Source organism: Watersipora subatra, chromosome 3, assembly GCF_963576615.1.
Source record: "Watersipora subatra chromosome 3, tzWatSuba1.1, whole genome shotgun sequence".
Lineage (NCBI taxonomy): Eukaryota > Metazoa > Bryozoa > Gymnolaemata > Cheilostomatida > Watersiporidae > Watersipora > Watersipora subatra.
The window spans coordinates 74,975,477-74,990,851 of record NC_088710.1 but is presented as its reverse complement, the minus strand read 5'-3'; the positions used below and the strand labels follow the sequence as shown (position 1 = coordinate 74,990,851).

General features: G+C 35.1%; 1 protein-coding gene across 2 annotated transcripts in view; it reads left to right on the top strand.

Moving 5' to 3' along the window:
* Nucleotides 1-15,375, top strand: part of LOC137389865 (leukocyte receptor cluster member 8-like) — a 61,021-nt gene that overhangs the window by 23,057 nt on the left and 22,589 nt on the right. For both annotated transcript variants that reach the window (XM_068076013.1, XM_068076012.1), the window contains exons 7-11: nucleotides 2,373-2,531; nucleotides 5,852-5,968; nucleotides 6,071-6,226; nucleotides 7,343-7,463; nucleotides 11,248-11,340. In XM_068076013.1, coding sequence (XP_067932114.1) covers nucleotides 2,373-2,531; nucleotides 5,852-5,968; nucleotides 6,071-6,226; nucleotides 7,343-7,463; nucleotides 11,248-11,340 — 646 coding nt within the window. The remainder of the gene's footprint in view (nucleotides 1-2,372; nucleotides 2,532-5,851; nucleotides 5,969-6,070; nucleotides 6,227-7,342; nucleotides 7,464-11,247; nucleotides 11,341-15,375) is intronic.

Sequence of the window (15,375 nt, the reverse complement as noted above, 5' to 3'; positions counted from 1 at the left end):
ATTAGATACTCTATCTTTGACCATACATCATGGGGAGACAATTTCGTAAAAATGTTCTTATGTTTTGGAGTTGTAGGCAAAGGTAGTGTCCTTCTGTTGAAGGTGTTTTTTTTAAAATCCAGCAAGATTGAGTGTGAAGAACGTCTGCACAAAATTTCTAAGGATTATCTTCAATATCTTTCATTTTAATGCAGTTCTATTCAAAACCGACAAATTTAAAATAAGGAGAGAAAACAAATTAATCATATTCGAGTGTACAGGCTGCACTAGATGAATGCAAACAGAGAATTACAGTAAATTAATCAACCTGTATTGAGAACATTTTTGTTGTATATTTCATTTTGCCAGCATATTAATAAATAGTGCTATGCAACAAAATCAATGTATATATATACTTTGTTCATTGCTAAAGCTATGTGAAGCTACGATTGCTACAAAGCTAAAACGATCTTCTACAATGTTCCTTATTCTTATAAAACTATTACTTTCACCACTATCAGAGTCTGTGCTGCTACTTTAATTATCTGTGTGATCACAAAAATCTGAATCGGCTTTAATGTCATCAACATAAGTAGTTCTCTGTTTTCTAACTCACAAAAGCCATAACAACACCAAATAGTTCGAACGTCAGAAAGACAAATTGTTCATTTTTATGTTGGAAATTCCCAAACAAAATTTTAAAATTGCTTCGTGATTTTAGGCTTATTTTATAGATAAATCTTTGGACAACATTGTCAATACCATAAAAGTCTTAAAGATCATCGGTTATGTTGTCAACGAATTGTTGCCAATACTACGCAATTGCTGGGAAAGTCGCAAAAATAAAAAGCTAAATAATTTTATTTACATTCTTGATCGTCTGATTCATGAGAGTTTTCTAAGTAATCATCATCAATCTAGTCGGCCTCAAAATTACTGCCATCAGAATATAAACGACCTAAAACATCTTCCCCGTCCATATTCAGAGTGGCAGTTACGTTTTCTTGAAAATAATTTTTATTTGCAAAACAAGTAAAACGGAAAATATCACAACGACTCCAACTGAAATCGTATCTCTGTTTTGTTTCCTTGACTATTATTCAGGAAACTAACAAAGATGAGCTAACCATCTTTAAAGTTATCTCCTCATCTAGTCGCCGCTTTACCCAACATGGCAGAAAATCATAACGCAAGGTCGAAGCTGGTTCCACAAATCTTGAAAAAGCCTGCACAGTATTGATACATCCCACATCAACTTTTTAGCAGGGGCTGTAGAATTACACCAATTAGCTTATGTTTACATCTTGTGGAGCAGGGGCTATAGAGTTACACCAATTGGCTTATGTTTACATCTTGTGGAGCAGGGGCTATAGATTAACACCAATTGGCTTATGTTTACATATTGTGGAGCAGGGGCTATAGAGTTACACCAATTGGCTTATGTTTACATCTTGTGGAGCAGGGGCTATAGATTAACACCAATTGGCTTATGTTTACATCTTGTGGAGCAGGGGCTATAGAATTACACTAATTGGCTTATGTTTACATCTTGTGGAGCAGGGGCTATAGAATTACACTAATTGGTTATGTTTACATCTTGTGGAGCAGCGGCTATAGAATTATACCAATTGGCTTATGCTTACATCTTGCGGAGCAGGGGCTATAGACTTACCCTAATTGGCTTATGTGTACATCTTGTGGAGCAAGGGCTATAGAATTACACCAATTGACCCATGTTTGCATCTTGTGGAGAGTGCCAGCAATAAATTCTCCCTTCGAACAGATTAGTCCGGAAAAATTAGCTATTATTGGAAATAGTCTTTTTAAAATCTGTCAACGCATACACCACTTTCGTGAATAAGAATTCTAAACTGATAATTTTTTAATTATTTAGTTGAAAACAGTGATTTATTTGTAATTATATAGTGTTGCAGCTGTTCCGGTCACTATTTTGCAAAGATCACTAGGCCTTCTGTCCATTTTAACAAATTGCAAAACGTTGACAAAACCTGGTATTTGGTCAAAATTGCACAATCATATTGTGTTACTTCAATCTGTGATGCTATTCACTTTTATTAATGTAATAAAATTTGTGCTGTCAGTTAGTTAACCTTTAACATTTTAAATGGTATTACAGTTAGCTGTATAAATATTTGAATGTAAGATATAGCAAGTTGAACAAATACTCCAAATTATTAAAAATTATTTTTTATATATGTTAGTAATATTACTGCACTTGTTATCACTTTTGTCAAAAGTTTACCTTTAAATAGATTATTATTTCACTAATGTAAACAGCATAGTTGTTGATAATGAAGATGGTTGGAATTGCCTAGTATATAGTCAGCAAGTCCTCACACATAAGCTCAAGATATTGCTTGTGGCACTTGCAGATCGGTCTCGGATATAAACAGCAGGCTAGGAGCTTTAGCCAAGACATCTTCTGGCATGCCAATGTCAAACTATGGGCATAGCCCAAATAGAGGAAGAGGAAGAAGAGGGCGCGGTGGCAGATTCAGTGAATCGCAGGAGACTAGCCCTCGTAATTCCAGGTATTCGCGTGTGACTTTCATTTTCCAGCTAACAATGTTATCTTTAAAGTTTAACATTATACCGTTTTGCCCCACTGCCAAACGTTTTTAAGCGCAAAGTATTGCTTTTTCTAAATATTCAACTTTGAAATTTTTATTGTTATACGCCTCAATTGTATTTGGCAGCATCTTGCTAGATTCATAAAAAGTAAAGACCAACAATAGGCTTGAGTGTTAAAAGTATTGTTAGAATATAAGTTTTATTCACCGTAAAACATGCAGGCCGTTACGAAGACATTCTCATACCATGAAAGAGCTGCAAACAAAAGTTGAATCTTTGAAAATAACGAAGATGCCAATATGCTATTCGCCGAAATCTCTCCCACAACACCTGAAAGAGATACGATGCTTGCTCTCTCTCAGTTCAGCATTATTCGTTATAAGTTATAGTGAAAATGAAACTGGAAACATACAGATAGTAAAATTTTGCTGATGACAAAGTTGAAGTTTAGTTTAGCTAAATACATACCAAAACTTAGCTTCAAGTATGTATTTAGTAAACTAAATTTCTTCAAGTTATATTCAACATTTATGCTATGCGTCTGTCTCGAAGGTAAGAACTTCTACGCTACTTATAGTAACTAGGTTTAACATATGATTTTGGTACTGGTTTTTAATACGTACAGTAGGTGTATAGAGTTTTGATGATATTTACCAGGGGGTGTTTGCATTAGATAATTATTATGGTTTTCTATACCACTCAATGGGGTATTTTTGCCTTACGATGCCAACAGTGGAATGAATTGAAGTCACATGGCAAGGGTCCACTGTCTAGATCTCAGTCAAATGACTGCTAAATAGATGTGCACTAGCTGTACAACTCGGCGTTGTTTGGGTAATAAAAAAGTCTGGACAGAAAATTTATTTGTATTTAACATGTAACAACATTTACCATTCTAACTTTCAAACTATGTATCATGAGAAAAGTGTTTTGTGTAGTTGAAATAAATTAATAGAGAAAATAAAAACAACTGTAAAGGTTTTCAAACTTTGTCAAACAACTTTTAAACTTCATATCATGAGGAAAATGTTTTGTGCAGTTCCAGTGAATTAAAGAAAATAAAACAACTATAAAAAGGTTTAGATGTAAAGGTGAAATAACTAGCAAGTAATAGTTAAATTAAATCGGTTTTGTTACGATTACAATGAAAGATGATTCGGTAATGATACAATTAATACGAACTGAGAAAACAAAATAAAAATCTTGAATATGACAATAGGAGACAATATAATTGTCTGCATGAGAAGAATTGGCCTTGACCCCAGATATAGTAATTGAACCTTACAAAAAATATTTCTTAACAGGGGTGTCGCAACGTGTGAGCGCATTGGTAAAATAATCAGCGTGCGCTATAGCCGGAGCGACACATATCCACACAGAAACTGCTTGCGCTATAGCCGGAGCGACACATATCCACACACAAACTGCTTGCGCTATAGCCGGAGCGACACATATCCACACACAAACTGCTTGCGCTATAGCCGGAGCGACACATATCCACACACAAACTGCTTGCGCTATAGCCGGAGCGACACATATCCACACACAAACTGCTTGCGCTATAGCCGGAGCGGCACATATCTACACACAAACTGCGTGCGCTATAGCCGGAGCGACACATATCCACACACAAACTGCTTGCGCTATAGCCGGAGCGACACATATCCACACACAAACTGCTTGCGCTATAGCCGGAGCGGCACATATCCACACACAAACTGCGTGCGCTATAGCCGGAGTGACACATATCCACACACAAACTGCGTGCGCTCTAGCCGGAGCGACACATATCTACACACAAACTGCTTGCGCTATAGCCGGAGCGGCACATATCTACACACAAACTGCGTGCGCTCTAGCCGGAGCGACACATATCCACACACAATCTTTGAGAAATATACATAGATAAAGCTTAAATTTTACTTGAAGAGGAATCTGCAAAGGAGTTGTCCTATCCATAACACTTAAACCATCTGTATATAATGATTTACAAAACTTACTAGCTACCTCTATTAATTGTATAACATTGATAAGCAGTGTTATACATCCGTGTTTAGTAATGCAGCAAATTTCGGTGCATTTTTGGACAAATTTGATCGATACATTTCTAGATTTATGTTTAGGAAGTTTTACTGTATTACAAGTTTATTTGATAGTTCCTTTGTAAATAAATAAAACTTTATTACAAGTTTATTTGATAGTTCCTTTGTAAATAAATAAAACTTTATTACATGTTTATTTGATAGTTCCTTTGTAAATAAATAAAACTTTATTACAAGTTTATTTGATAGTTCCTTTGTAAATAAATAAAACTTTATTACAAGTTTATTTGATAGTTCCTTTGTGAATAAATAAAACTTTATTACATGTTTATTTGATAGTTCCTTTGTAAATAAATAAAACTTTATTACAAGTTTATTTGATAGTTCCTTTGTAAATAAATAAAACTTTATTACAAGTTTATTTGATAGTTCCTTTGTAAATAAATAAAACTTTATTACATGTTTATTTGATAGTTCCTTTGTAAATAAATAAAACTTTATTACAAGTTTATTTGATAGTTCCTTTGTGAATAAATAAAACTTTATTACATGTTTATTTGATAGTTCCTTTGTAAATAAATAAAACTTTATTACAAGTTTATTTGATAGTTCCTTTGTAAATAAATAAAACTTTATTACATGTTTATTTGATAGTTCCTTTGTAAATAAATAAAACTTTATTACATGTTTATTTGATAGTTCCTTTGTAAATAAATAAAACTTTATTACATGTTTATTTGATAGTTCCTTTGTAAATAAATAAAACTTTATTACAAGTTTATTTGATAGTTCCTTTGTAAATAAATAAAACTTTATTACAAGTTTATTTGATAGTTCCTTTGTAAATAAATAAAACTTTATTACAAGTTTATTTGATAGTTCCTTTGTAAATAAATAAAACTTTATTACAAGTTTATTTGATAGTTCCTTTGTAAATAAATAAAACTTTATTACAAGTTTATTTGATAGTTCCTTTGTAAATAAATAAAACTTTATTACAAGTTTATTTGATAGTTCCTTTGTAAATAAATAAAACTTTTAAAGTAATTTTATACTGAATATTTATTTGTTTGCTGATTTAAGCAATATGAGAGCAGTGTTGCTGTGACTGCTTTATGATATCCTACAAGTAACTTAAAAAATAAAATACTTTCAAATGTTCATTCGTATATCACTATCAAGTTGTGGTAAGCCATTAGTTCCCGACTTGCTGTCAGGATTGGTTTTTTCTCACCCAGGTATAACAAGTCTAGCAGATCGAGATCGCGGTCAAGAGAAAGGTCAAGGGAAAGGCACCATGACAGACATCGGAAGGCCAGTCCACGTCACTCGAAAGCTCGCTCGGACTCTACAAGGTGCTCTCTTTTGCTCTCATCACTCTCCTAAGAACCGATTAATTTCTCTAGTCGATGATTTATTCGCCGAGTCTCACCTTTTCGGTTGCCTTTGATTTTTAGTAGTTCAAGTGTGACCTCGTCATCATCCGAGTCGGATTTCATTCCTCTGCACAGTAAAGTCAGCAAGAAGGTGTGGAAAAAGAACAAGCAGACAAGCAAGAAGCCAGGAAAGGGAACAGATGTGGCTAAACGACTCGGAGTTAAACAGCATAAAAAGTATACCATATAGCATACCATATAGTATACCATATAGTATACCGTATAGTATACCGTATAGTATACCATATAGTATACCGTATAGCATACCATATAGTATACCATATAGTTTACTGTATAGCATACCATATAGTATACCATATAGTATACCATATAGTATACCGTATAGTATACCGTATAGTATACCATATAGCATACCATATAGCATACCATATAGCATACCATATAGTATACCGTATAGCATACCATATAGTATACCATATAGTATACCATATAGCATACCATATAGCATACCATATAGTATACCATATAGCATACCATATAGTATACCATATAGCATACCATGTAGTATACCATATAGTATACTGTATAGCATACCATATAGTATACCATATAGTATACCGTATAGTATACCGTATAGTATACCATATAGTATACCATATAGTATACCGTATAGCATACCATATAGTATACCATATAGTGTACTATATAGTATACCATATAGTGTATTCTAGAGTAAACTGTATAGCGTACACTATAGTATTCCACTTTACGCAGTGTTATGTAGTATTGCTGTATAGTGGATTCTATAGCATGCTTCATGCCCTATCTCATACATATTATTATACGGTATATTGTATTCCATAATATACCATGTAGCTTATGCTGCAGTAGATTGTATAGCATATCCTGGGGTATAGCATATGCTTAAGTATATATTTTAGTCTTATTTATATCGCTGTTTAATACAGGTGGCTTGTCATCGTGTTCAGCTAATTTATTACTCACCGTTTTAAATTGGAGTTGTTTGCACCACAAAATTGTCCCCAAGCAAACATTAGCAGTGATTGACAAATGTAATTTACAGCTTGATGCAAGTCTTTATTCATACATTATTAATACATAATTGGTTGCTTAACTTGTTCATTTTACATGTCTCATTAATTTTGTTTGCCCACACACACTCCCCACACACTCCCCCACTCCTGTTATGTTCCTGCTTGCTCCTCTTTTTACCTGAATACACATATTGAATTGGTAAGATATTGCAAAAGGGTTAAATTTAGACTATGAGGGTGTCTTATGGTACAAACTTTGACTGTTTCTTGCTATTAGATGGACCAAAGCTAAACCAACGGCTCGAGAGCGACTGAACATAGAAAAAAGAATGGCTAGATTTGGCGACCAACTTCAGGCAAGGGCTGAGCCCCTTCAACTCACTATCAACACTTATGCAGTGAGTACTCACCTAGTCCTCCCTGTCTACTCTGTCTACTCTGCAGGCGTGCGTTCTGCACAGCACTTGCTTCTGACAATTCTCAACAATATTTTCCGATTCATCTCTGGGTTTTTTGTCAAATCATTTTGTAATGGTGTCTTAATGTTTGAAAGGTTTCATATTTATATAGCCTTTGAACCATATTAGTAGCCTTTGAACCTCATTAGCATGGAAAAGAAACTGAAGATTTGAGTACGCTATAGTTCGGACGCCATGAATTGGGTCATCAGTCACCTCTGGTTTTGCTTTGCACGCTGCTCATCTAGCAGGCGAGATAAAATCCTGACCGTCATGTTTTGTTATGTAAGGCATGAGCAGCGCTCCCTGAATAGTTGTTTTCTTGGTAAATAGTTTGATTGCCCAGGGTAGAGGGTAGATATTGCATGGCTGTTCGCTATTGCCTGGCTGATTTGTTTGAGCTCATAGCTCTTAGCTTTCGTGGAACAATTAGCGGTAGCTTTAAGCAATTAGCAACAATGGCCCCCTGATTATTATTGTCCAATACCAATATCAATCCTATACCTCTATACATCTCATATATATATATATATTCCTCATCAACTGTATTCCTCTCAACTGTCGCTCTTTCCCTGCTTTCGTGACAAGCCTCGGACTGGTCGTGTTACATAATGCTTAAACCATTTTTAATGCGCTAACTGCTTGAATTGCTCGGCTAATTTTCTGTAGATGCCGGCGCTGTTCTCCAAGTTAATAATTGAATTATCAGATCCATATTCGAGAGACCCTAGTGGCTAAAAAATTGCCTATTGCCATTTTCATAAATAATGCTATTGTTCTTCAATCCGTTTAATAACCTATTCATTTATAGATAACACAATACAGATTCTACCTTACTTACAAACATTGGCGCTACAAAGAACAGTAGATACGAATGGTGTTGTGCGTATGTCAAAAATTGTTTGTAAAGAAAAATGGTAGATACAAAGGTGACAGTGAAAGTGTAAAAAGAGGCAAGTCATTTTATTTGAAACGAAAGTGACAATAATAAAGAAGTTTGATGCTGATGAAAAGATGGTGAGTGTTGCACCCGCGTATAACATGAATTGTTTGACTGTCGGTACAATTTACAAACAGAAAGACCATATCATAGAGCATGTAAAAGGTGCATTGCCGATGCAATCCACGAGCATTAGCAAGAAAAGAGGGAAAGTTTGGAAGACATGGAGAAACTTCTTTGAAGAATTGTTCTTTAAATGCAGTACAAACCAATATAGGTTACGTATACAAGCCTTAAACATACTTATACATTCCTAAACATACGTTCTGTACAAAATAAGGCACTGAGACGACATATGAACAAATCCGCTTAACGTTCATCCGTTTGGAATGTATCTCGTTCGTAAGTTGGGGGGCCATCTGTACACGGTCTCACTTTTGGCCATAATCGCATGCAATCTCACCCATTTTTTAGTTTAATGTGCTATATTTGTTTTTTCAATGCAGTTGATGAGCTAATTAAATATATTTGCAAAATTAAGTTCTGCTGTTGGGAGTATTATGCATGAGTAGGTATACTTTGTAGTCATATTACTTGCATGTAGACAAAATATGTAATCATACTACAGTAGACACTCCTATGACGTTAATATTTAATAATCCGTTAATAGGTAATAATCCATTGCGTCAGGATAGCTTTCGACGAGGCTCAAACTTGTCAAGTTTAACTTGGTAGACCGACACTCCACCATCTGCAACATTTGATCACCTTTAAGTATTTCTGAATAATTGTGCAGCTGCTTATTCTTTGTACATGATGGACCCACCTGATGATCTCTCGTGTGGAACTAGGCTGTAGGGTACTAGTAGAGATTACAGAGATAACTTTATACTGCAGGGTACCAGTATAGATTACAGAGATAACTTTATACTGCGGGGTACTAGTATAGATTACAGAGATAACTTTATACTGCAGGGTACTAGTATAGGTTACAGAGATAACTTTATACAGCAGGGTACCAGTATAGATTACAGAGATAACTTTATACTGCAGGGTACTAGTATAGGTTACAGAGATAACTTTATACTGCAGGATACTAGTATAGGTTACAGAGATAACTTTATACAGCAGGGTACCAGTATAGATTACAGAGATAACTTTATACTGCAGGGTACTAGTATAGATTACAGAGATAACTTTATACTGCAGGGTACTAGTATAGGTTACAGAGATAACTTTATACTGCAGGGTACCAGTATAGATTACAGAGAACTTTATACATCATTTTCTCTTCCCAGTGTGACAGAGAGAAAATGATATTGTTAAGACTAACTACAAGATTCTTGTTACATGTACTTAAATCGAATTCAAGAACTTGCACTAACTTGTTACGTTGCATGGAATCTTTTACATATTACGAAGCAAAAACTACATAAATTCTTTACGTTATGTGGAATTTACGTTATAGGAGGTATATATTATAGGAGTATATAATAATATACCTATATTACATTATATAGGTACAGTCAAACATGGATAACTCAAACTTCACGGGACCGAGCGAAAGTGTTTGAGTTATCAGAGCGTTCAAGTTATCAGAGCACTGTCACAAGTGCATGCATTTAACAGAAGATACATGTACATATACAAACTATGTATAAAGCAAAATCATAGATTGCTTGTTACAAGTTATAGGGCCCCTCATGTAAAGTTTCAAAAGTATTTATCAGGAAGTAAAGATGTTTTTCTATTACTTAAGATTTGTTTGTTGTTTTAGGTGATGTACTGCCATGAGGTTTTCAGATTAAAATTGGCAAAACTTGATCGTCGTCGGAACACTCAGAAAAAAAATGTATCTTTTTCTTCTGAGCGTTTTAACAGGAACCAATTTTGCCAATTTTAATCTTAAAACATCTTGGCAGTCACATCACCTAAAACTACAAACAAATCTTAGCTGACAGAAAAATATCTAAATTTTCGGATAATTTTTAAAACTTCACACGAGTACACATTTACGACCAATCCAAAAACGCATGCTTCACATCTGAGTAGTTGTTTCATTTAAAAAACCTATCGAGTGTAGTCTGTGAAAAGGTGTGTTATCCTTATATATCCACATATAATCACTCTTACAATATGCATTTTGCATGTTGTGTCGATCTTTATTAAATTTTTATCGCTAATACTTTTTAACGTTTTAGTTTGGCCGTAACTTAGCTGACGTGTTAGCGACCCCATTAATCAGGTTTTATACGCTCTCCTAATCGGTTCCATTATATGGTACAGGGGAAATATATGTACACTATATACCTATAGGGAGCGCTTTACTCGCTAGGAAGGCGGAGTAGTCGTAGCTCCGCGATTAATGTAAATTCCTTCGGATTAAAACAAACCAAAGTTTGTTCCTTCGGCATTAAACTGTTTGAGTTAACCGTGTTAAGTTCGAGTTATCTAAAGCAATTTATCATTGCGTAGGAACGGACCAAAGAATCCGTTCGAGTTAACAATGTGTTCAAAATATCCGTGGCCGAGTTATCCATGTTTGACTGTATATAATTATATATTATAGGTATATATTCTACTCTATATATGTAGGTGTACTACATGTGTCCGGACATTCCATGCAGGCATGCTACACGGGTGTACATTGTATTAGTACTAAGAAGGCAGGTGGGCTTGGTATGCCTACATGGTATGCCTAGCTAGTACAGTAAGCATACAGGATGTGCTTACATGGTAAGGCATGTTATTTAGGCATACTATCTTTTAATGTGTGTTGCTAAGGATGAAGACAATGATGATATGATGTGGGATGAAAACCGGAAGATAGTAGGTGCCTGCAAAAATGTTGAGAAAGAGTACCTGAGGCTTACCAGTGTAAGTACATGACACAAGTTCACACTAGTATCAGTAATTAATTGTACCTCTTCTCCGCTAAGCTAACTCGCGGACAGGAGCTAACTCGTGGACGTTATTCAGATGACAGCTTTATTTTATCGTAGATGCAAAGGGCCAGCTTTACAATTCATCAAGTTCTTTTTGCTCTAATATCTTGTGCTATATGTTCAAGTAGTTGTATCAGCTGTATGTAGTATCAGTGCTTTCTAATATCGATAAGCATGTACATGTGCTCGGGATAACAATTTTTCTATAGATTCGGAAATGTTCAATCTATTTTCGTTACCCATTTGTTTCCGTAATTTATGTTTACAGGCATACCATAGCATAACTTAGCATAGCTTAGCAAACATGCTTATTTCGAATACTCTGACATTTGTTCTCATGCAAGTCAATGTTTCTACAAACCACTGCTTGCTGTTTAACATCTTCTTTCTTCGTGTTTAAAATAGAGCGGTAAAGAATTCTATCAATAATTTTTACATTAGTTGAACTAGAAAATATGAAAACCACTTTGAGTGATAAAGATTTTTTTAGCACTCAATTAAAAATTAATTGTATCTCAACTTTGAGATGATAACCATGATAATGATACCATGATGCACCATGATAATTCGTATGTACAATCTAATAATTTAATCATCATTGGCAGTTTTCAAAGCTCTGTTGGCGTCTTTAACCATAATTGCTGTTGTTGTCTCTTGATGGAGGTAGGTAAGTAAAAACTGTCCTGTTTGACAATGATTTACTTGATGGCTATTGATTTGGAAGGACGTTAATGGTGACCTCCCCTAATAGACCTCTGCAGACCGCATGAAATCGTACTAGTCCATGGTCCCCTCAGCGCTCATTCTCTGGCCTGTCTAATCAAGCTTAGCAAGCAGTACTCGCAAGATCCTTGATACCCGTCGTCGTGACCATCCTGTCCTTATCGCCGGCTGGCAGCGTATTGCTATTAATTCACGTTGGTGGACAGGCTGCCTCTAATTGCAATATAGCCTAGAATGGTCTAGAGTGCACTAATGCTACATGAAGGTTACTAAACACATACATGCTACTGATTAGTAAACCCAGATCGATTGACCCTAACAGTTAACACATGAAAGGCTTCAATGAGTATCTGAAGCTTCCAATTCAGTAAGGTCTTTTCTACACGTATATGTTGCAAATTCAGTAACGGATTGAAGGCTGTAACCAGACCATGAACACATTGTGTAGTGTCGTCTTCTGCTTTGTTTCATGCGTTAAGTAACAGAAATGGTTGCTGGCCTTCGTGACGTTAAATTTATCAGTTGTCAGTTCTCCACTTTGGTCTAGACATGAGCTTGGTCTCCGTTCTCCCTTTTTGCTTACGTATATTGTTGGAGTTATTAGGCTTGGGTTTGATTATAGGAAATTCTAGTCATTGCATGCTATACATAATTATAGACGCACAGCTATATTTAGCTCATTGTTGTGATATGCTTGGTCTTGGTCTAAGCTTGATCTATATAAAGTCACAGGCCAGCACGTGTCACACTCCTTATCATTCATTTGTGTTAGTCCCATGTACAAAGCACAAATTAACAATTTGTGACTTGATTTTTTCTAAATTGTAATTTAGTACATTGTTTTCGGTGGTGTAATGGAGTGTCTCGTCTATCTACGATATAATTGTTTAAGCAATGAGGCTATGCTCATCCTGCACTGTCATTAACTAGGTCTATTGATGCTGTTGATCACTTGGGAAATCGTAACTCATCACGAGAAGTTGTGTTTCCATCAATCATACTATAACACGCTTTATTGTTTGTATTGGTGGGAGGCCGGGCGGAGGTAAGCAATGGCCTCTGCAATACTTCCCTTTCATCCCTTTTCTTTAAAAATTATGCAAGACCATTGAATTGCTGTTGCCATGTTTTACCCTTTTGCTTCCGACAGAAAGCTGTGGGAGACGGAATGTCTCTTTACTCTGGGGGTAATGTCGAGATTTCTAAAGGTTGTATTATTTGTTAAAATAACCCACTCATCTTCGTGGAAGAAACAATGCATCCCTCATCTTTGCATTATGCAGTAGCATATGATAATACATACTGGTTTTAAATAGCACGCTTACAACATCTTCGCTTGCCTTAATGAGGGGCGTGGTATCAGTCAGCTGGCTTCTCAAGACTCCCTATAGCTCGCGGAAGCCAAGTCAGCATGCATCAACAGCATGAGTGCTGTAGCGTAAACGCAAAGAGCCCCCTGTTGTCATACAGCAGCCTATGGCAACCAATTTTGTTTTCTTTCTTGGTCTTTTGTTATCCAGCCATTGTGTTGTTATAATATATGATGTCTTGATATAATATATCATGGTGTCCAAAAATATGTCTTACATAATCTTTGGACGCCATGCATTTGTAATTTGTCTGTTTTTAATGTTATGCAAGCAGTATTGTCCAATGACTATTCTTTTGATATTCTGATATACTGTATTTAAAATTGTTTTTACAAGCAGCTGTGTTTTTTACAACATATACTTTTAAACACTCTATAAAATAACGACATGATTAAAAAATTACAAACAATATTATTTTGCTAGCGATATTTCACTTATAACATATTTAATGTGTGTATTAGAGGTGTCCTGATTCTAAATTCACCAGCCAATTCAGATACCGATCCGATATACCGGTTCTTATTGAAAAATAATCCGATTCAAATACCGATTCAGATATTTTATGTTGCATACATAATTGTTCATCTTATTATAAAAAATATAAATATTAATGTATTTATTTGTTTGTATTTATTGTTGTTGTCAACAAAAACAACTACGTTAGCAGCACCTGCAAAAAACAGCATTTTTTAAATTTATAGTAAGACCTGCAATGGTTTTCTCACAAGAACTAGTACATCAAATGATCTGTAGGACCATAATTATTTAGACAAACTTCAAAGTTTGATATGTAAATAAATATAATATAAGAGAGAAGCAAATTACATTCACAACCAAACGAATCGAGAACAACCCAACAAACAAGCTATGTATCGTCCCGATAAAGAGAGAGATATATAACTTTATGGATCGCCTGCTTAAATTTATTCGTAATGCTAGTAAATAGAAGTATTACTCTGCATTCTTGTTTCCTTTCTTAGTTATCTTGTTCGTGATTTGCCGCAATAAATCCACTTAACACCCATATTGGCACCGATACCGATTTTGATACCAAAATCGGGCAACTTTAGTGTGTTTAGTCTTCTAATCTTTTTACTGCTAGAAGGTATGCTGCCACTTTCGCTCCGCCCTCATATGAACTTTTGAACCTTTGGTACCGTATCACAAATGAGCACTAATTACTATTCCTAAAATATTGTTCTGGTATCTTGATATACCGTAAATGCCACCTTTATGTGAATACCACCTCTATTTGACTACCGCTATTAATAGAAGGGTTAAAAAATAGTGCACCACTCTTTAATTGAACGCCACCTCTATTTGACCGTCACTGACATTCTTCGTTCCTTACGAACTCATAATAGCGAGTGATCAGTAGAAAAGTGTCCACAAAATGGTATTAATAATGACTCGGTTACATCAATAACAATTAATTCTTTCGTGGTTGCTGTTCATATCGAAGTCCAATTTCTAACGCCAAAAGCTTTATGGTTTCTTGTTTAAAATTTTGACGGCAACACTATAGAAGTAATTAATAATGGTATGAGGCTAATAATAGCTCTCTGTTTCAAGCGGTCTTGATACTTCGACCTATGCGAAAAACGGTTTAGCATCTTTTGATAGAATCTGTACTAATATTTTCAGGGTAAATCTTGTGCTCAGCACACTTAGTGAGCTAACATTTTTCCGTTATTTTTGGGAAAAGTATTGTAAATAGTGACTCAAAAGTTTTGCTCTGCTATAAACATTGTTTAAACTCTAATATCGGCTAGTTCAGCAGCTCCAAAGAAGAGTTGAGGCCAGCAAACACTGGAAAGTATTGAATAGCCAGGAGATGAAAAGGGTCCGAACGAAATAACAATCACAACGCAATT